The 22,613-nt window shown below is 42.8% G+C and overlaps 1 protein-coding gene across 3 annotated transcripts; it reads right to left on the bottom strand.

Annotated features, from left to right (window-relative positions):
- Positions 1–728: 728 nt before the first annotated feature.
- On the bottom strand, positions 729–20,010 carry adgrd2 (adhesion G protein-coupled receptor D2). 3 transcript variants are annotated; one of them, XM_036979611.1, is made up of 27 exons: positions 19,639–20,010; positions 19,316–19,383; positions 18,993–19,053; positions 18,439–18,675; positions 17,650–18,279; positions 16,435–16,560; positions 16,185–16,279; positions 15,656–15,955; positions 14,693–14,804; positions 13,004–13,138; positions 11,859–11,967; positions 11,519–11,624; positions 11,312–11,367; positions 11,068–11,194; positions 10,834–10,937; positions 10,475–10,577; positions 10,079–10,232; positions 9,560–9,693; positions 9,262–9,377; positions 7,765–7,885; positions 7,129–7,170; positions 6,931–6,984; positions 6,607–6,778; positions 4,285–4,337; positions 4,119–4,149; positions 3,082–3,136; positions 729–2,798 (listed from the first exon to the last, which is right to left on the bottom strand). In XM_036979611.1, the coding sequence occupies exons 2-26, from the start codon at positions 19,358–19,360 to the stop codon at positions 3,129–3,131; spliced, it is 3,231 nt and encodes a 1,076-aa protein (XP_036835506.1). In that variant the 5' UTR covers positions 19,361–19,383; positions 19,639–20,010; the 3' UTR covers positions 729–2,798; positions 3,082–3,128. The 3 variants fall into 3 exon arrangements, with proteins under 3 accessions (XP_036835506.1, XP_036835505.1, XP_036835507.1); XM_036979610.1 differs by having other exon boundaries at positions 729–3,136; XM_036979612.1 differs by having other exon boundaries at positions 729–3,136; positions 6,631–6,778.
- Between the last annotated feature and the right edge of the window lie 2,603 nt (positions 20,011–22,613).

Raw genomic sequence — 22,613 nt, 5'->3', positions numbered from 1 at the left:
CACTGTGGATGTGCTCCAGACATTTTGTACTTGCAGAATGAAGGAAAACATGCAATTGGCAATGTATGGAATGTTTGCTTTTCAAGCTAAATTTGAAAGAGATCTAGGAAAATCCAGTTGGATTCAAGTGTAAAGAGAAAATAGACTTATTGTACTTGAGAAATGGCAGGAAAATTGTCAGATGGAGCACAAAACATAGAGTATCAGGACGGCAAGGAATGAAATCAACATCAATAACATTTAACACCCACATATCCGTTTGCGTAATTTCAGCACATAGCACACATGAAGCAACATGTTTGAATTGTCTCTCGCATACAGACAAGGCAGGGTTGGCTCTTTTAACTTCTTGGAGACAATCAGAACACCTGCCTTAAGAGAACCCTGGCCTGTCTGTCTGAATATATTGACCTTTTTCTAACTGAAATGACTGTCATCTGTACCTCTTTGTACAGTGCATTTATATTGTGAAGCAGGAAAAGAAATGCCACAGTGAGGAATACATCAAGCTCAGATGTTTCACCTCCCATACTTTTATATTTCTTAAGGTTGAAGATGCTCATTGTGTAATTGGTTCTCTATATGTTGCTTTTGCTTCTGTTGAGTTTCACCTTATTCTGTGCAGTCCCAGTCTTGGATGTTTTGGTGAAGTGATGAGGTCTGTTTAAGATCTCATTCTCAAACTGTCTGTGATGGTCCACTTGGTTACAGAAACAATCAAAACATACTTTTCTTTAAATATATTTTATTGTAATAGCATCAAATCAATAAATGCAATTAAGTAAAGCGCTACTTATGTTCTGTCCATTTCTTTTGAACCATCCCGCTGTTGTTCAATGACCACGGGGGTCATATATACACAATACGTTCTTTTCAAATACTCTGGAGGCTATCCAGGATAGTGGTAGCAATTTATGAGTCATGACAAAGCAATTCATATTAAAGTGAAAGTCTATGGTTTTGGGCTGACAAGTCAGTGCTACTTCACAAATGCATATGTAAATGTCCATTTCAGCTAATGGCTACAAAGAAATATTGGAGGCCATTAACAGTAATTAAACAATACATTTAAGGAACGAAGTATAAGGGCTTTGGAAAAGCTATCATTTTCATACAAATCGTACAATGTATTGTTACAAAATCGATTGACTAGCCTGCTAATACTGTTGCACTCTAAGTCTAGGGGTCTTAGTCCTAGTTACATGGTCTAGAACCTGATTTAAGATGTGCACCTATGTGAGAAATCAGAGTATAAGGATTGTGTTGTATGTACATGTACCCAGAAGACAGCAACCTTACCTTTGGTCTAGGGCCAGCTCCTCCATGACCTCTTGGTTAGCCAGTCCAAGCAGATTTTTGATTGTTCAGAGGTGACAAAAATAAATATATGTAAAAAAACTAAAAACATTCCCAAGCAAAAGATTTGAAACAAAACCAAGGGCTCACATGGTTACCAAGAAAAAACATCAGCCTAACGGCTCTAATAGCTGTCTCAATCTCATTTCCTTGCACCTGTGCCCAATCAACACTTCTTAAGGCTCCACAAGACTTCCTGGCTAAGCATTTGAACCAGGTTGTTGCTGCCCCCTGGGGATGAGGTGTGGAAGTGTGTGGCTGTGTGTTTGTCTATGTCCTAACAATAACCTTCCCCCATCTCATAACAATATATGTATAGAAATACAATTATATCAAACGACAATGTACATTATATTTGCCCAGCATATTCTTCTATTGGGACAATAAACAGTTTCATGCAATCATTTTAGCTGTACTGAATAATGTGTCTCGGTTCAGAGTGCACCTTTCTGCAGTGGAGATAGGGAGAGGCCAGGATTTCTGTTGCTTGTTGTAAGGCAGGATAGGCCAGGGCAGGGGAGGGAGGAAAGGCTTGGGGAGATAGCCAAGCTGCAGCTAGCACAGCCTCCAATACACATAGTGGTTGGTTGGTGATACAGTACTGTACAACAGGTGATAGGCTTCTTAAAGTCTCTTTATGAGCTGTCCAGACAGTGCACAGTGAGTTAGCAGCATATCTCTACTATATAATGCTGTTGATCTATGAGAGGATCTGTCATCCTACTATCCACGTTTTCACACTGACAACACAATCTTGTTGTCTGGTCATATAGTATCTTACAGTAGTATAGGCCTTTAATCATTGATTCAAAGTTTCCAGTGTTTACAGTGATGTCTACTGTTTAGTTATGTCTGAAAAAACAGTCATGTCTACTGTCTAGTTATGTCTGTAAAAACAGTAATGTCTACTGTCTAGTTATGTCTGTAAAAACAGTCATGTCTACTGTCTAGTTATGTCTGTAAAAACAGTCATGTCTACTGTCTAGTTATGTCTGTAAAAACAGTAACATCTACTGTCTAGTTATGTCTGTAAAAACAGTAATGTCTACTGTCTAGTTATGTCTGTAAAACCTGTAACGTCTACTGTCTAGTTTTGTCTGTAAAAACAGAAACGTCTACTGTCTAGTTTTGTCTGTAATAACAGAAACTTCTACTGTCTAGTTATGTCTGTAAAAACAGTAACATCTACTGTCTAGTTATGTCTGTAAAAACAGTAACATCTACTGTCTAGTTATGTCTGTAAAAACAGTAACATCTACTGTCTAGTTATGTCTGTAAAAACCAAAATGACACATACACAAAAAGATGACTGTAAAAAAAAGACTGACGATGTGATAAGCCACTCTGCAAAAGAGAATGAAACTGAAGTCTGTATGCACACGACAAATGTTGTGTTGCCTCTCTGGAACAGCGATTTCCTAAACAGCAGATGGTTCCTGACCCTGGGAATGGGACACTGTGGTTGAGGAGGAGCTGTCGCCCTAAAAAAACGCTTCCTGCTTCACACGCTCTATGTGTGTGTGTGTGTGTGTGTGTGTGTGTGTGTGTGCACATCTTTGAGTCTTTCATTCTGTATGTGGGGTGTATGTGTGTGTGTGTATTCTATATGTGCAGTATTTGAGTGTGTGTCTATTTACATCATCTACAATATTTGTATGAGAGAGGATGCATCTATTGTGTGTATCTGTTTGTGGTATCCACTGTGCAATTCCGCTTTCTACCCACCAGGTTATATGATAAATGTGCCTTTGTGTCCAATTCCAAACATTCCATCAGCAGCCTGTTGTAACAGAAAAGTAACACAACATGTATTATTCTATCAACACATTATGTCCAATATAATAGATTATTCTTTCTTTGCAAAAAAGAAAACTACAGACTAGACCTTGTAAAACCTTCATTATTGCCCCAACACAAAATATTGGGTGGATTGAGTGTGTGTGGGTGCGTGCCTGCGTGTGTGTGTGTGTGTGTCTGTTTGTATGTGTGTGTGCGCGTGAATACGTATGTGTGTGTGCATACATGCGTGTGACACAGTCAATCTGTGGGAGCAGGTGTTTGAGTGGATGATCGGCCTGATTGTCTAACTACTGAGGAAAATGACGTTTCCTATTGTTCTGACTGTCAACATCGGACCCCAAGTGCCACTCACACACCACCGATCAGGTGTTTGCCATAAAAGAGAAAACATTCAGCAAATCAAAGGACAAACTTTCACCTCTCTCCTTTCTGATAATTAGATTGACACTATAAGGTTCCATCTGCGTTTTTTGTCAAAATGTAGTTATTAATATAGCCTTGTTCTGTTCAGTGTTCTCAACTTATATAGTACTCTAGATACCCAATTCATGTTGCTATGTTCAAAAGAATACACAATCAAAATTGCTGACACCATTCAAACCGATTAGGATTCAGAACTTTAAAGCCAATTATCTCAGAATCCTCTTTTTTTGCAGATAGAACCTTATAGTTCCAGGCTCTCGAATGACCTGGCCCACTTCAAAAACCAAAAAAGAGCTGCCAATATGTTTACAAAACACACACCTGATGTTATTACATGTAGTCAAAATAATTGTCCAATCAAAAATCATTTCAATCTGAAGAAAATACAGATACTAACAGAAGGGGATTAAATGATGACCAAATTGTCAGTAGACAATGTAACCTGGTTCCTTATTGTATGTGTGCCAGCCACATTATTTTTAATAAAGCAAGATTAAATGAAAGTCAGATTCAGCTGCCCTAGCAAACGGTGAAAATACCTGAGGGCTTGAAAGCAGTCAGTTGAACCACCTGGGAAAGTAAAACAGACGTGTTGATGTCTGGGAGATGGATCAGAATTCGTCAAATACACAATGAACCATTTAGGAGTGATGGTAGGCCAAATAAGAGGATAGAGTCTCTATAGATGCATAATACCAAACATACCTGGTTTCCTGATGCAGGTTTCAAGGAGAAACTACTTTCTTTTCCAAAACTCTCTGAAAGACAAAAAGGCAAAATCTCACATAGATGCATTTATTCACCTGGTACGAAAGGAGAAGTTTACCCAAAATCATGAATCCAAGTGATTCCATACATTGAAACTAGTTCAGTGGAGTTTGCCCTCTCCCCCTCTCTCTCCCTGTCGTGCTGTACTGAAACAGCTGCAAAAGCAGTTCAACTGACTGGTGAAGTTGCTGGATGCAGGCCTCGCTTTGCGCTGTTGCCAATTAATTAATGATACAGAAATCTGCAAATTGTGGACAAATTCATTGTATTATTGAAAGCGTACTGCGGAATTAGCTATTTTTTGTCAATAGTATCATCGGTTTTGAATCAGGAAATGTTTACTTTTCCACCCAAAACATTAGCGATTATTTTACATCATAATTTGATATATCCGTCTGCACAGCAGCGGAGATGGGTGCCGTAATCACAGATACAGGTTTTTGTAAGGACAGTGAAGTGAAGACTACGTTAGACATTAGTTATACAAAGTATACGACAACCTCCAAAAATGTCTGACGACCAAAAAAAAAGCTACTGGAGGGGTGCTGATGGTGTCGTCGCCTGAGTATTCGGACGGAGAATTGAGGCAACTTGCAGCAGTAGCTGGATCACAGCCCCAACCCATCTCCAGGATCAACACAGACGGTGGTGCAGTTGTGGCAATTTCGCTCCAATGCTGCAAATAAAGAACGTTTGTGCTGCAGAGAGAATTTGAATAAATGACTACAATTCTTACAGAAATGGAGGAACATAATGATGATGCGAAGCAGTTGGTTTGCTTTTGTGACCAGAGGGATTTTGCTGCCCTCATAAACTATGGTGTCCTGAAATTTTTTTTAATTAAAAAAACAAATTGGAGCGCACATCTGTTTCAGCTGTGCCAAATGGAGAGTTATCTAACGAGTAAGTAGCTAAACTTTACTTTATTGCATGACCGCTTATAATAAACCTCTATGAGCAAGACCGTTAGTGGGTTTTACATTATCCCAAAACACTATATATCACATGTTTATTTATCAAAATGTTTTTGGGATATTATACTCTGCAATGTAAGGTGATTTTAGGTTTATTGTTTCTCAACCCGCCCTGTCATAAATACATATTCTAACCTGTAGAGAACCCAGGTCTATATGTCTACATGATATGATGCAATGGCAATAACACAATAAGAACCCTTCAGACAGGCTAGTCTACCTACCTCCAAAAGCTGGCGTTGTCACCTTCTCTTCTCAAATGCGCCTTTGTATTTTGGCACTGCTGTATCTTTTAGTATCCTTCAGTTTCCTGTCCCCATCATTTCAGATTGCATATCTTATTCATATACATCCCCACTGAAGTGCTTGCTACACGCATGTAGCAATGCAAGGTTGGCTGCAGGAGTATTTATATTGTGTTTACTATTTTGAATTGCTATTAACCTTCTTCTGCATCACTCCATATCTTTTATCAGAACACTGTGACATTTGGTGGCTTCTTCCCTTGATTTACTATAAAGTGCAGTCAGGGACCGGACATCAGCCTGCTCTTGCTGCCATGTCTTTTTCCACTTTATGTAACTAACTTTACAAATTATTTTTCTTTTTCTTTTCTTCTTTTAACTTTCACACCAGGTTCTTTCTCACCCCTTAAAGAATTGAATTTGTGACGTCAAGCTCCATATAAGGGTATATTGGGACGTTTTTACATAGCACGGTCTACCCCATGAGGACACACGTGCGCAATTGTTAGACATCGCCGCTGCTGTGGCAGTCGGCTAGATAAGATAATAATATAAAATAATCGCAAATATTTTAGGTTGAAATATACAACTTTCCTGACTCAAAACCGATAGAACTTTTGACAAAAATAGCTCATTCGGCAGTACGCTTTCAATAAAATAACACATTTCTGAATAATGAATTCACTGGCAACGTAGTAGAGTGAGGCCTGCATCCAGCAAGTCACAAGTAACGTGACCCATTTTTGCAGCTGTTTCAGTACAGCACTACAGGGAGAGAGAGGGGGAGAGGGCAAACTACAAACTCAACTAGTTTCAATGTATGGAATCATTTGAGAGTTTTGGGTAAACTTTCCTTTAATGCCTTTAATGGCATTCATGTCAGGTATGTTGAACACCTAAGTGTAATATCCAGACTGCATGACTCCTTGCACCACAACCCACCACTACCCAACCCAACCCAGCCTACCCAAAACCAGACAACCTGACCCACCCCAACCCTCCACAGCCCCAATCCTAACTCCAACCCTAGAGCCACCCACCCCACTCTGGCCAGCCTCTCCTACCGCTCTTGATGACCAGTGAGGTGGAGGTGGTGCTGCCGGGGCCTGAGATGTCGCTGGTCTCTGGGCTGGAGGGAGGTGGCAGACTGTGGGTCCACGTCTGGGCTGGACCCCTCTGGGACGGCAGAAAGCTGATTGGCTGGGAACAGTTCTACAACCAATGAGATTGCATTGAGAAGTTTACATGACGCTGTCTGATTGTGTATTCAATGCATGTTCATCCTGAATTAGCATAATGTTTTTCTCCCGGTTGAGAATAATCAAAATGTTAGTACGGATGTCGCTGTATGCTTTTTGGCTCACCGTGAAAGACAAAGCTTTCCTCTTCTCTTTGATCCTCTTTATGGCATTCCTCACCTTTAAGAAAAGCAGACAATACCCTCAGTACTCAGTACTGCCACTAACGTGTTTATCATTGTCAAATGGTCGGCATGCCACAGATAGACAACTGCATTCTGAGAGAAAGAAGCCCCGCTGAAACAGAGTTCTTAGAAAACATACCTCACTATTGTAAACCGCATACACCAGGAATATGTACAGGCCCTACAGGAAGGAAAAGACAGAAGACAATGTACAATATAGTGAGTTATTTCTATGGACCCTTCAACAGCCTAAGTATAGTTTGAGGATGATGAGGTTTACCTCCCCTTTCTCCGGATGAAGCCTCACAATAAATCTAAATTAACTAGCAGCTCTCTGAGGGTTACTCCGGGGCCATGGCCAGCTCATTCACATGAATTAACAACCATGCAGAAAGCTTATATGAGAGAGAGAGAGAGAGAGAGAGAGAGAGAGAGAGAGAGAGAGAGAGAGAGAGAGAGACCGCACAGAGACAGATAGCGAAAGAGAGGTAGAGGTAGAAAGAGAAAAATAGAGGGGAAGTGCAGAGTACCCCCATTTGATTTATAGGTCTTATCAGGAGTGTGATGGGTAGAGAGGTGGAGATGAATCTGGCGAGGGGCCAGCCTTGAGCCCTGCCATGACCTGTCCTTCAAAGGTCCACCCTGAGCCACCCTTTCCCACACACTACACTGCTCCCGCGGCCCACCAATCGGCTTATCTAGCCCATCTCTCTCTCTCGCTCGCTCTCTACAAACTTTTACAGACAATGATCCTTGAAAGAATGGCTTTTCTCACCTGGAAAGCATTGAGAGCGATGAAGACATAGGCCACCATCATGGATAGGTGCACCAGGACTCCACACAGCCAGGTAAGGCCCAGCACTGGCAGTAGAATAAGGACTGGTCGCGTCACAGCCCTGCAGACGTCAGACTGTCAGTATAGTACACACACCCACTAACGCACCGACCCCACACACACACTCTCCTGGCAGGACTCAGCTGATGCTGAATAGATGTCCATTATGAGGTCTAGCTATTGTCACACACACACACACACACAACCCACAACCAACCAACCCACACACACACACACACACACACACACACACACACACACACACACACACACACACACAAAATGTAGTTATTTGACAACCACAGCTATACTTGATGCGAGTGTATTCAATTTAAATTAGTAAAAATAATAATAATAATCACATCACATTATTATCATGTATGCTCTGTGTCTCTGATTTGTTGTCATCCTGCTGCACCTGGGTCAGGAGATTGAGTTCACTTTGAACTCTGTCTACAAGGACAAAGTGAGCAATTCCTCTTCTTCGTTTGCTTTTTTTCTCAATTGAGTCTTTTTTCCAAACGTGTGACATCTCATCACATTCTTAGGGGAACAGATAGACTGCGGAGGTGGCAGAGATGGCTTGCTTACTCCTTCACTCTCTTTACAAGGAAATGAAGAGGTGATGATTGAAAATAAATATCTCAATGAAATACTGTCTTGGTGTTCATAGATGTGCAGTGTGCACAATATCATTGTTTTATTTATCTTGTCTCTGCATGTGGGCAGCTAAATATGAGTATGGCATGTTTAGACCCTGTCTATATTGGGACAGGACTGAACCCTATGCCCTGGTCCCTGTTTTAGAGTCCACATTGACCAGACAATGAGCTCAGTGAAAAGCACACAGACCAACACACACCCACACAGTCTGCCTCTCCGTCTCTCTAGGACCAGGTGTTAGGCTGATAAGACCTATAACAACTCCCACTACTTCAGACTCAAACTACCTCATTCTCATGCAGTTACAGGCACTCTGTTTAGTTCCGTTAAGTTTGGCTGTGTGGATCGGTCACTTGTGGATTTGAAAATCACCTATTCCACAGATTGTGCTTCAAAGGAAAATTCCTCTGACAGCTCTCTGTCTCGTTGTATCGCACGTATAAAACACACCATTAAAAGCCACCAAGTGTTGGATGTTGGGTTTCAGAATCAAAATACAATGTATGTGTCCTAGGTTTGCATGTGCGTAAGAGAGCAGGAGAGTCAGGGAAAGAGGGCGAGAGACTGAACGAGAGAGAGATTGAATGAGAGAGAGAGAGAGAGAGAGAGAGAGAGAGAGAGAGAGAGAGAGAGAGAGAGAGAGAGCGAGCGAGAGAGAGAGAGAGAGACAGAGAGAGAGAGAGCGAGCGAGAGAGAGAGAGAGAGACAGAGAGAGAGACAGAGAGAGAGAGAGAGAGAGAGAGACAGAGAGAGAGCGAGAGTGTGGTGACTCACCAGGTCAGGTCGAAGGTATGGAGTTTAGATGCTGAACTGGGAGTGAGCATCTTTGCGCGACGACGAGCGCTGGACACTGTCACAATGACTACCCGGCAAAGCACCACTGCATTGACCTAGGAGTACACAATGTCTTAGAACAACTGATGGACATGCCATATTGTTGCTGCATGACACATGTATGACACATGAATAATCATCACAGGTGAGCACACACACACAAATGCACACACACACATGCAAATGCACACACACACACAGTAAAGTGAAGAAACACAAGTATAGCAAAGCTACATACAACCAATATAAATAGAACAGGTCCCACAAAAGCCCAAATCATATCAGTCTCCACATTGAGCCAGCAGTGATTGTCTGCTTTGTACTTGTCCAAGGATATCGTCACGGTTACACCAACAATCACAACAGGTAGACCTGCAAAAAGAAAGCAACAATATGATTTTTTAAAGGAATATAACACAGGAATGTCTTTAATGTAGAGAGTTGACATTGCTGTGTTACAGGCACTGCAGTAGACATCATTCACCAGCCATTCTATTTATTCTGGAAAAAAGTGAACACCTCAGACAGCTGGCCAATAGATGAGCATCTTATAACACATCATCATGAGTGTGTTTAGCTATTTGAATAAATACACTCTTCCAATGTGGTCAGTAGGAACACAGCCTTTGGTCTAGATGAGTTGTGTTCCAGACAGCACTGTGCACAAACTGGGCTTGTAGGATATAAGCCAGTGTCTTGTGTGACTGGATGAGTCCTGTGTGGAGTGTATCAGTGTTATTGCTGTAGTGGGTTTTACCCCAGCCGATGGAATAGTACATCTTCATCCTCCGGTCCTCGCTGATGTTGACAGACACCACCTTACTCCACAGCAGCAGCCCCTCCACCAGCATCCAGGAGAAGGAGGCCATGAAGAAAAAGTGCAGCAGGGCCGTCACCACCAGACACGCCCCCTAGTGGACAGGAGGGACAAAGCATTGACACACTTGTCAGCCATTTAAGTAACACACATATAGAACCGTGGTCTAGAGAAGAGAATGGAGTCCTATTATACTTTCAACGACAAAAGCAGATAAAAGCCTACAGGCACATGGATTTCTGACCCTATGCCCTCCTCTAGTTCATAGTACCCATAACCATACAGAGAATGAGATGTTTGAAGACAGACAGAGCTACTGTACGTAAAGAGTCCCACCTCGTTAGCAGAGGCCCAGTCACTGCACATTAGCAGCAGCTCAGCTATTCCCAGAGCCACGATCAGGTTCTTATGGACAGTGGTGCGGTCAGACTTAGGAACTCTGAACCCACACCACACCAGGCCAGAGGGGAGAGGGGAGAGGGGAGACAGACACAGAGAGATGATCAAGGTCAGACCAACATGCAGCTCGTCTGTGAGTCAGTAATCATACATAAATACTAAACACAGCAGCAATGGGTCTGCTCAGCATGGTAAAGAAGACATATTGTACAGACAGAGCTAATCATTCAAACAAACACATGTCTTGTACCCTTCACATGCTAGTAGATTATTCCCTGGAGCAGAGCACCACTCACCCTACAGCAATGAAGAGGATGAAGGTGAAGAGTAGGCCACACAGGGACACTCCACAGCCAATGAACGTCATCACCTGGAGGGCTTTTTCATTCTCTGGGCTCCTCTGACACACACACACATTGTATTTATCAGAAACTAAAATGATTATAAGTGTCTGTTGACTATTCTCTATTGAGTGCACTATTTCACAATGTGGAATGTGAGGACTTGTGGAGGATAGAATGGACCTTTACCTGGACTTCATAGACTTGCATCAGCAGGGCAAAGTTGGTGGTGTGGTTGCAGAAGCAGACAGTGGAGTCGTATTGTTTAGAGATGACCTCACATCCTCTAGTAGACCACCACCCCCCTGCCTCTGGCCTAGAGAGGGACAACAGTTTACACTTTCATCACAATGTACGGTAACCTTTACACTAATGATTCAAACACTGATTTCTATTGATGTAATGGCAGAACATTTGCTGTCATTATACTTACATCAGATCAAAGTCCCAGAATGCACAGACTGGGTCATACACGGTCCCTACAGGATTCTAAAGGAATCAATGGAACAGGACATCCTTTCACACTTACAGTAAAGGACAGACATATGGAGGAGAACAAGGGGCATATCATATTCTCTGTGAGCGAGGCAGAGGTATATAGTGTATAGAGGAATGTGTTCCATGTGGGTGTGAGACTAACCTGAGCTCTGTGTTGGAGCTGGAAGCGTACAGCCATGCTGACAGGCTGTCCGTCACCCAGGACTGTAGTAGAGATGACAGAAGAGCCCAGGATGGTGCCCAGGTACCTGACACACATAGCAAAGCACAGGCCGTATAGTTACAGTCACACATAAGGCTGGATATCAACACTGGCTTATGCTCAGTAGGCACTAATGGAAAAAAAAGTCTTAATGGAAAATGAAAAGTAATGTACTTAATGGACTGATTCATATCTACAGTAATTCAGTGATTTCTTCTCATTTCGTGCCTGGTCAGTGTCACCATAACCTAAAACAGTTCAGAGTTCTCGTCTTCCCTACCTCTGGATGCCATCGGTGACGATTGGAAACATGGTGATGTTCTCCTCTGAGTTGAAGAGAGGCCGCAGGGAACTGTACCACGTGTTCACCACAGTCACCATCTGGAAGCCTGCTCATACAACATCCACATCCACATATACAACAACATCAACATCCACATAAACAACAACATCAACTTCCACATAAACATCAACATCCACATAAACAACAACATCAACATCCACATAAACAACAACATCAACATCCACATAAACAACACTTCTAAGAACACTAGACAGTTTAACAATGCAGCACATAGTGGAAACAATAACCAGCTAATATAGATTGTGAATAGTTGTATGAAGTCAAGTGGTACTACGGATGGATGAAAACATAATGTCTGTACCATGCATTGATAAGTGTGTACTAGTACATACACTAAGAACACCTGCTCTTTCCATGACATAGACTGACCAGGTGAATCCAGGTGAAAGCTATGATCCCTTATTGATGTCATCTGTTAAATCCACTTCAATCAGTGTAGATGAAGGGGAGGAGACAGGTTAAAGAAGGATTTTTAAGCCTTGAGACAACTAAGACATGGATTGTGTATGTGTGCCATTCGTTCATTCAGAGGGTGAATGGGCAAGACAAAAGATTTAAGTGCCATTGAACGGGGTATGGTAGTAGGTGCCGGGCACACTGGTGTGTCAAGAACTGCAACACTGCTGGGTTTTACACGCACAACAGTTTCTTGTGCGAATCAAGAATGGTCCACCAACCCAAAGGACATCCAGCCAACTTGACACAACTGTGTGAAGCATTGGAGTCAACATGGGCCAGCATCACTGTGGAACGCTTTCAACACGAAAGGCTGTACTGAAGGCAAACACGGGGGGGGGGTGCAACTTGCAACTCAATATGAGGAGTGTGTTCTTAATGCTTTGCACACTCAGTGTTCAAACAGTACTTGATAAATTCTTGGAATGTATTTTAAAATCCTGCTTCACTACTGTAGGTGTGTTTACTGTTAGAGGAATGCATGTTTGAGACTGTAAAGTAGTCGGCTGGCTATGATTGAAGGAGTGCATATTCTCATCTAGACACAGTACAGCTACAGACAGCACAGTTACAGACAGTACAGCGCTCTCAGGGATGTCTCTCACCGTTGTCATGGAGATCCTGCATGTTCTGTGTGGGGACTGAGATGCAGTCTATGTTGGTGTTGCTGTCCACCACTGGACCACAGAACTTAGACCCACTGGATTCCTCTCCCAGACTCTGCTGCTGGACCTCCAGCTCTGAATGACAGAAATGACTATTCTCAGTGGAATTAACTATAGGAAGAGGAAGGGTTGTAGTCACAGCAGCACATCCTACAAAAAGTGCTAATGAGTAAACATGCAAAGGACAGAAAGGCCTGTACACTGTATGCTCCTACATGAGACCTGATGAAGACAGGTCCACTGTGGATAGGAAGGTTGTCATTAAAGGTGGTATAAGGAAGATACATGGTGTAGTGGCAGGCCTAGCTGTCCTTTTTGTATTATAGTAAGAGGAACAGCTAAGTGCTCCATAGCGGTTGGTAAATTACATTGTATTGTAGCAAGATGCCTGTGTTAGGCTATAGTAGGTCTAGAAGAACAAAGGAAAGAACAAGTATGAAGCTCATGTGGCGGGGTCCAAAGAGGTCCAGGTTTCTCTGAATAGCAGTATACGCATTACCCACATGAAAAAAATATTATTTTATAAACTGGGTGTTTCGAACCCTGAATGCTGATTGGCTGACTGCCGTGGTATATCAGACTGTATACCATGGGTATGACAAAACATTTATTTGGACTATTCTAATTATATTGGTAACCAGTTTATAGTAGCAATAAGGCACCTCGGGGGCTTGTGGTATATGGCCAATATACCACGGCTAAGGGCTGTATCCAGACACCCCGCGTTGCCTCGTACATCAGAACAGACCTTAGCTGTGATATATTGGCCATATACCACACCCCCTCGTGCCTTATTGCTTAAGTATACTATGGTATAACTACTACAGTATTCACTGTAGTGCTTTTGTGGACTTTACTGTAGTATTCACTGTAGTATTTCTGCAAACTAAAGTCAGCAAAAAGTATTTACTGTAGCATACTGTAGTATTTACTCTTTACTATAGTATAAATTATGTAGTAAAGGAAAACTGTAGTATATAATATAGTAATTAACGTGGTGTTTTCGCAGAGTGTACTATAGTGTGTTATTTACTGTAGTGTTTCTACTGACATGACTGTAGTATTTACTATAGTGTTTTTGTTTTATTATCTTTGACATAGAAGTACAGGCTTTGTCCTTCAGGAAACCTACTGGAATATATTAAAAGAGCAACATGTCCAGAACCTGTAGGTAGGCTGGTACTGTAGGTAGGTAGGAGTGGGGTCTGAGCAGATAGTTCAGAGCTTCTGCTCTTTTCTATAACCTGTAGGTAACACAATATATGGTCTATACTTGGCATGCATGTTTCTCACTTATGGGTGGCACAAATTGAGATTATGGGGTGGGGATTGGGTAGGGTACAGTATGCACTAATTAGTATAGTATTCTACAGTATACTAAGTTTACTACAGAATTATATAGTAAGTACTGTAATATTCTATAGTATACGTTAGTCTTTTTTAATGTGGGTACACAAAGCAATATCGAACCAATAAAAATGTTAAGTGGCTAATTCCGAATTAGCCACTGGAAGATGTTATCGTTTCAATATTGCTTTGTGTAGTATGTCTGCCCACTCTCTCAGCCTTTCAGAAAAACACAGAACACACTGTAACAGTCTAGAGAATGTACTGTACTAAGTGACTTACTGATGCTGGAGCTGTGAATGAGCAGATGGTCGGTTTCTGCCATCAGCCGAGTGCTCAGACTGGTCACCATGCGGTCAATACTCCTGACCACAGTCATCGGTCCACTCACCACCTGGGGCACGGGGCAGGGATTAGGGTATGGGGTTCATCATAGCAATATACTGGTCATTGGTAGGGCCCTGACCACGTGACCTGACCAGGATATTAAGCCTATAACTAGGACACAGAGTTTGGTCAGCTGGTCAGGAGACTCCTGGCTGTAGTTATTGGAGAAGAGCAGACACTGTGAGTGAAGCAGTGCTACGTGGGTGAGGAAAGCCACAGTGTTTCAGTCCTCTAGCTGCTCTAATACATTCAGTCTGGCTGTGCTGTGCTGCTGTGACCTTGAAGGGTAGAAAGGCCTGGGAGAGAGGAGGTGGGTGAAGTGGGGGAGGCGAGCGCTGCATCAATATAAACACTTATCATATGGCTACCACTAGGATACATGGACATATAGTATACATGTTCTACGTAATTGTTTTGGATGGGTCTGTTAACCATAAAAGCACACAGTGCTTCCTTTAAAGAACATTCAATATTGTCTTTGTTGGATATTAAATAAAAATTGTTCAGAGATCATAATAGTCTGTGAAAAAGTGCTGCAGCAATATATCAATTAGACCTGTTACATTTAGTGTATGTGCAATTAAGATTTATCAAGATTCAGCCTTATGTGTTCTGTACATGTACACTAACTAATTAAGCCAAGCGTAACCATTCATTTGATAGTTTCTCGGTCATTCACAGTATACATCTTACTGTCCTCTAGTGGAGAAATGCTAAAATCATACTCCAGTAGTCATGTCTACATTCTTAACACCTTGTCTCTGCCTCTTCCTGTTCCCAGTCATTGCTGTAGTCTTGCCACTCTGGTACCTGATGTAAACAGGACTTCGTAAATCACTTTAAATAATTGATTGATACCTGTTTGATGGCCTGCCACTTGGGGACGTTGTCCTGGCTGATGATGCTGTCAGCCACAGTGATGAAGGTGTGGCTGAGCTCCCCAGCGCTGTTGGTGGCCCGGCTGTGGTTCCCCTCCGTGGCCATGTCTGTGGGCACGTCTGCAGCCCGCACTAGCAGTTGGACCAGGGACAGCATGTCTCTAGGCTGCAGCCCCTCTTTGGTGTCTTCCAGGGCCTGCCTGGACATGTTGAGCAGACTGGACACCTGACCCCAGCTCATCTGACCCCCTGACTGCTCCCCAATCACACCCTCCACACCCTGATGAACACACACACACATGCACACACGCACACACACGCACACACACAAACACACAAAAAGAGCAGAGGATGTAAAGGAAATCAAACATTGTAGATCAAAGAAAATTGGACATCATTTTCTGACAGAACAAAGTTAAATTGCTGTGTCAAGTTAAATAATTTAGAGATCAATCATAAATGTCTTAATCCTGACAGGCAACCAGTGATTTATAGTAATCAGTCTTTACCTGTGTTCCATTGGAGAGCTGCATGAGGAGGTTCATGAAGGGACTGGGATGGGAGCTCTGTAACTCACTCAACCCCTTCATCTGAACATAGCGCTCTGTAACAGAGAGCCAAGTGTCAGAAACAGTCCATGGTTCCTCTCTGATGTTTTGTTAGGCTATTTAGTCACAAACTATGTTTGCTATGTTTGTCACAGTACGTAAGTAATGGTCTAGGCCTATGTATTGGCGGTCTAGATAGTAGTTGACTCACCCCTGCTGGTCCTGCAGATGAAGGGGAGTGTGGTGGAGCAGTCTGCAGAACTGTACAAGGGGAGCTGTTGGCTAGACCAGCCCTCTAGAGCCCTGCAGCCCTGCATCTCCCTCTGCCTGTGGACCCCTGCAACACAACACAAAGACATACAGCATGAGACTACATAATCAGTTTATTATTCTACTAAAGTTAATGGAAATATATTTAAATGACTTATTTGCGGCAAGTGAGCTCTTGATTTTGTAACACCTTTGTTTACTCCATGGTCCTCTAAGTATCTGGTTTAATTTAGCATGCCATAGCATAACATGTTTTAAAGCAATTTACATGTTTAAGTAAAATACTATCATATTTTCATATTCATATTCAACAACCTTTGAAAAACACAGACAATTACTTGCAATTAATTTAACCGTGTTTGAAATTTTTACTGAAAATGGCTGCCAACAAAAAGCCAGTCAACTTGTTACTTACAGAAATGGAATCCCTTTCGTGGCGGTTTAACGTTTTGTTGCTTTTCACTATTGAGTAGAGCTCCATTCTCTTCGTAAAGCACATACCTCATACTTGTGTGAATCCCCCTCCTCTGCCCTCCACATGGCCGTTAGCCAGTGAACCACGCTAACCAGTTTCCTCTCCCCCATGACTCTCTCTCAGACAGACATACTGGATGTGTTCAGGCAGACAGCCACTGGTTTAACTGGCCTCTTTTGAGGTAGATCACCCAGAATGATTCAACAACCAACTGACAGGGGACTGGGAACAATCGCAACTGCCTCAGTATTGGATTAGTAATAGCTTTGGATTGATCTGGAAGAAGGACAATAGGTTTGCAATAGAAAGCTCTATAAAGGTACCATATCAGAATTAAAAAGCTATGTGAAAGAAACAAAATACCTACATTCTGATTTTAAATCTGCTGGAGGCCACCCAATAATGTATTCTGAATTTTGTGTGTGAACAAATCCTTCTTCAATGGAAAGTAGGCTACCTAACTAGGACCAAGAGACCACAAGGGGCATGTGAAACAAAATGGCTGACACTAAGTTTAAACGGCCAAGATTCAACTGCTAAGATGACAATCAAACCAAACAAAAAAATATATCAACCTTGAATCAAAAGCACTGATAAAAAGCACATCCAATAAAGATCAGATTACAGCTATATTTTATGTAGGGATCTCTCATTGTTGTGTGAGTGTTGGTGCAGTCTCACCTGGGCAGAACAGATTGGCTGACACCTCTTTTACCACTGGGTGACGGGTCATATTATCAATACTCCAGGTAAAGATAGCTTTCTGGGTCAAAGGTGAGCAGCCGTCCAGGGCACGGAACTGTCTCTGCTCCAAGGATGTGTCCCAGACATTCAGATCTGTGATATTCCCTACGAAGGGTTCAGTGAAGTTCCCTCCAAATGAGTCCTGGTCCTGCCCCAGGATAAGTATGCCCTCTCCATGTATGTCCCTGGGGGTGTTAGTCCTGGAGCCCATGGCCCCTCTCTCCCCGTCCACATAGATGGCCCAGTGGCCGTCAGCCTTGCGCCAAGTAACACAGAGGTGGTGCCAGGCCCCATCATTGAGGAAGGAGGCCTTGTAGGGGAAGTGCTGCCCGTGGACAATGAGCGCCAGCAGTATGCGTCCTGTTCTGTCCACCTGCCCGCGCAGCTGGAACTCATTGGTGAAGACAGGTGCGGCGTAGGAGTACATGGTGGACACCTGGTCCCACTGGGGGTCCCACTGCACGCGGACACACACGCTCACCGCTGGCAGGGCCGGGAACATCATGTTGACACGACCGTAGCCCTCCTGAGAATCCCTGGGAAAGTTCAGGGCTTGGAAGAGCATGTCTAACAGGTAGAGACAGAAGAAGATCATCACGCTCTATGCTGGCCTTGATCACAACACAAAGCCAAGGTATCGATCATCATTTATAGACAACTTGATAGAGTGGAAGAGATTAATGCAATATGGCATCAAGACATAGGTGTTGTAGTTGCTAAACTCACACTGTTTGGCTAGTGCCAGAGGCCTGCTCGTTGGTCTGTTGGGGTCCCTAACCCACATGGGTCCATGCAGGCCTGCCCGCCTCTGGAGCGCCAGGGTTCCCTCCTCATCTTCAGGCTGGCCCAGGGTGGTGAGGGAGCTGAACTGGCCGCTGCAGAAGCTCTCTGCCTGGGAGAGGTCCAGGGATACGTTGACCAGCTGGAACACCCAGTCTGATGTTTGATGGACCAGACTGCCCTCTGTCATTATCAAATCAAATCAAATGTATTTATATAGCCCTTCGTACATCAGCTGATATTTCAAAATGCTGTACAGAAACCCAGCCTAAAACCCCAAACAGCAAGCAATGCAGGTGTAGAAGCAGGTGTTATGACCACAAAACCACAAATAGGCATGGATCACACTTTACAGGAACTCCTCTATCATCTCTTTGAGCAAATCTCTATGGAAACAACAGGGAAATGACATGATATCCTAAAGACATTCTAGCATCATACATCAGGTTGTAAGAGTTGCAGCCATTGCATTGAAAGTGATTGACAGTTCCAGAACTCACCACCGGAGTCCATCTCTCCTTTGTCTGGCCCCGGTTGTGTTGGCTCACATTCACACAGCACCTACAATAGAGGAAACATTTACTCTGCTTTATTCTGTTGGTTAGTGCATAGACATGTAATATCCTTGATATGTACTTATCCAATGAACTCAGTATAGAAACAAGCAGAACCATGGAGTCAAATGAATAGTTGTGTTTAGCCTATGAAACGTATCAGATCTACCAATACATTAATTAATATCTACAGTAAAACGCTGAAAACAATGAATGGATTCATATTCCATATTATTTAATTTTATATATAAGAAAGGAATAGACATTACCACTATGCAACAGAGCAGGAGCCCAGACAGGAGGGCTCCAGTCATCTCTATGTCTCAGTGTTCCACAGCTGAAACAAAACACAATGCTAACTGGTCTCTGCCTTTCAGGAGACACTGAGGTTTCTTCAATGGATTATACTGTAGCCTCTATTCATATCAAAGATTCATACCAATACACCTCTGTTCAACAATACAATGACTAACACAGTGCAAAAACATACTGTATAAACAATATTTGAAGTGTTATAGATATTATACTATATTTTGTGTATATTTCAAAGAGAACCACTTCAAATAAAATAGCGATAGGCTACTTATCTTACCGTATAACACACATCAAAGTTACCCTAGACCCACACTGCAACAGGTGATGTCCCCTTATTTGTGTTACTGGGCTTACTGTAGACTCGTAGAGAACAGACTGCTCCGACTCCAGCTCTTACTGCCTAGTGCTACTCCAAGGCTGCTGTAACTCTCCTTAAATACTGAGGATCACTATTCTGATTTCCTGCGTGTGCTCTGACCATTGTCCAGTCTAGTCAGTTCATCCACTGTCCAGCCGCTTTATAGCCTCCAGTATCTCCTGCCTGACTGGTCTCTATGGAGAAGTCTCTGCTGTGCGTTGTGAGGAGCATCTGTCCGTTGCCTTTCTGTCCAACAGTCAACCTCTGCCTTCAGCCAGCCCCCCCTCCCTAGCACCAACACCACCACCACACTCTTCAGCACCCTTGAATCAGTAGCATGCTTTGTCATGCAAATCGGGACATTTTTTTTCAGAACCCTACTTACGCAAGCAGTGCCAAGTGTTTGGCACGGAGATTTCATCAAGACCTGCAGGGTGGCAAGCGTTTCTGCACCACTCTTATTGTCTGCTGCTGCTTCTGCTATTTATTGTATACATCAAGGTACGCTACATGACGATAAGTATGTGGACACCTGCTCGTCGAACATCTCATTCCAAAATCATGGGCATTAATGTGGAGTTGGTCCCTGCTTTGCTGCTACTCTTCTGGGAAGGCTTTCCATTAGATGTTGGAGCATTGCTGCGGGGACTTGCTTCCATCCAACGACAAGAGCATTAGTGAGGTGGAGCACTGATGTTGGGCAATTAGGCCTGGCTCGCAGTCAGCCTTCCAATTCATCCCAAAGTTGTTCGATGGGGTTGAGGTCAGGACTCTGTGCAGGCCAGTCAAGTTCTCGACAAACCATTTCTGTATGGACCTTGCTTTGTGCACGGTGGCATAGTCATGCTGAAAAAGAAAGGGCCTTTCCCAAACTGTTGCCACAAAGTTGGAAGCACAGAATTGTCTAGAATGTCATTGTATGCTGTAGCGTTAAGATTTCCCTTCACTTGAACTAAGGAGCATAGCCGGAACCATGAAATCCTTCCTCAGACCATTATTCTTCCTCCACAAACTTTACAGTTGGCACTATGCATTGGGGCAGGTAGAGTTTTCCTGGCATCCACCAAACCTTATTTCGTCCGTCGGACTGCCTGAAGCGTGATTCATCACTTCAGAGAACGCTCCAGAGTCCAATGGCGGTGAGCTTTACACCACTCCAGGCTGTTATAGCAGCAAAGCGGGGACCAATGCATTGCGCATTGTGATCTTAGGCTTGTGTGCGGCTGCTGTGTGCCGTTGTAACCTATTTCGTTAAGCTCCTGACTAATTCCGGAGGCAGTTTGGAATGCGGTAGTAAGTGATGCAACCAAGGACAGACGATTTTTACATGCTACTTGCTTCAGCACTCTGCGGCCCCATTCTGTGAGCTTATGTGGCTCACCTCTTCACCTTGTTGCTCCTAAATGTTTCCACTTCACAATACCAGCACTTACAGTTGACAGGGGCAGCTCTAGCAGGGCAATGTGAAGAAATTACTTGTTGAAAGGTGGCATCTTATGACTGTGCCATATTGAAAGTCACTGAGCTCTTCAGTAAGGTCATTGTACTGACAATACTTTTCTATGGCAATTGCATGGCTGTGTGCTCGATGTTATGCACCTGACAGTAACGGGTATGGCTGAAATAGCCGAATCCACCAATATGAAGTGGTGTCCACATACTTTTGTACATATAGTGTATCAGTACATTACATAGTCAATGAGACGTCATTTACTACCTATTGGGCGGCACACAATTGGCCCAGCGTCATCCGGGTTAGGGTTTGGCTGGATTAGGCTGTCAATGTAAATAAGAATTTGTTCTTAGCTAGTTAAATAAATGTAAAAAACAAAGTTAGATTGGGTCAAAAATCGAATCAAATGTTATTTGTCACATGCACCAAATACAACATTACCGTGAAATGTTTACTTATAAGCCCTTAACCAACAATGCAGTTCAAGAAATAGAGTTGAGAAAACATTTTCAAAATAAAATAAAGTAAAAAATAAAATAAAAACTAACACAATAAATTAGGTTAAATAAAAATGTTTAAAAACATACAAAAAAATACTATGATGATAATGAATGACTTCCAATTCTACAGTAAACCTTAGAGCATCATCTATTTTATGTAGGTTACTCTGTATATATATACACTGAGTTTACCAAACAATAAGAACACATTCCTAAATTTGAGTTGCACCCTCCCTTTTGCCCTCAGAACAGCCTCAATTCGCTGGAGAATGGCCTCTACACTATGTCGAAAGCGTTCCACAGGGATGCTGGCCCATGTTGACTCCAATGCTTCCCACAGTTGTGTCAAGTTGGCTGGATGTCCTTTGTGTGATGGACCAATATTGATACACAATAAAACTGGAAACTGTTGAGCGCACCTTGCACCTAGTACCATACTACTACCAGTTCAAAGGCACTTAAATCTTTTGTCTTGCCCATTCACCCTCTGAATGGCACACATACAGTGCATTCGGGAAGGATTCAGACCCCTTGACTTTTTCCACACTTTGTGACACTACAGCCCTATTCTAAAATGTATTAACTGTTTGTTTTTTCTCATCAATCTATACACAATACCCCATAAAGACAAATCAAAAACAGTTGTTTGGAAATGTTTTCAAATTTATAAAAAATAAAACATGTAAATAATACATTTACATAAGTATTAAGACCCTTTACTCAGCACTTTGTTGAAGCACCTTAGGCAGCGATTACAGCATCAAGTCTTCTTGGGTATGATGCTACAAGCTAGGCACACCTGTTTTTGGGGAGTTTCTCCCATTCTTCTCTGCAGATCCTCTCAAGCACTGTCAAGTTGGATGGGGAGTGTCGCTGCACAGCTATTTTCAGGTCTCTCCAGAGATGCTCCCGAGTGGTGCAGCGGTCTAAGGCAACTGCAT

This window comes from Oncorhynchus mykiss, chromosome 6, assembly GCF_013265735.2.
Source record: "Oncorhynchus mykiss isolate Arlee chromosome 6, USDA_OmykA_1.1, whole genome shotgun sequence".
NCBI lineage: Eukaryota > Metazoa > Chordata > Actinopteri > Salmoniformes > Salmonidae > Oncorhynchus > Oncorhynchus mykiss.
Note: the sequence above shows the minus strand (reverse complement) of the source record. Positions and strands in the feature narration are given on the sequence as shown.

Coding starts and splice junctions, on each gene's coding strand:
- adgrd2 (XM_036979610.1), bottom strand. CDS start 19,360: ATGACTGGAGCCCTCCTGTCTGGGCTCCTGCTCTGTTGCATAGTG. Junction 15,956..16,184: donor AGCTCTCCAATGGAACACAG/GTAAAGACTGAT, acceptor TGTGTTCATCAG/GGTGTGGAGGGTGTGATTGG. Junction 10,938..11,067: donor TGCAAGTCTATGAAGTCCAG/GTAAAGGTCCAT, acceptor TGTGTGTGTCAG/AGGAGCCCAGAGAATGAAAA.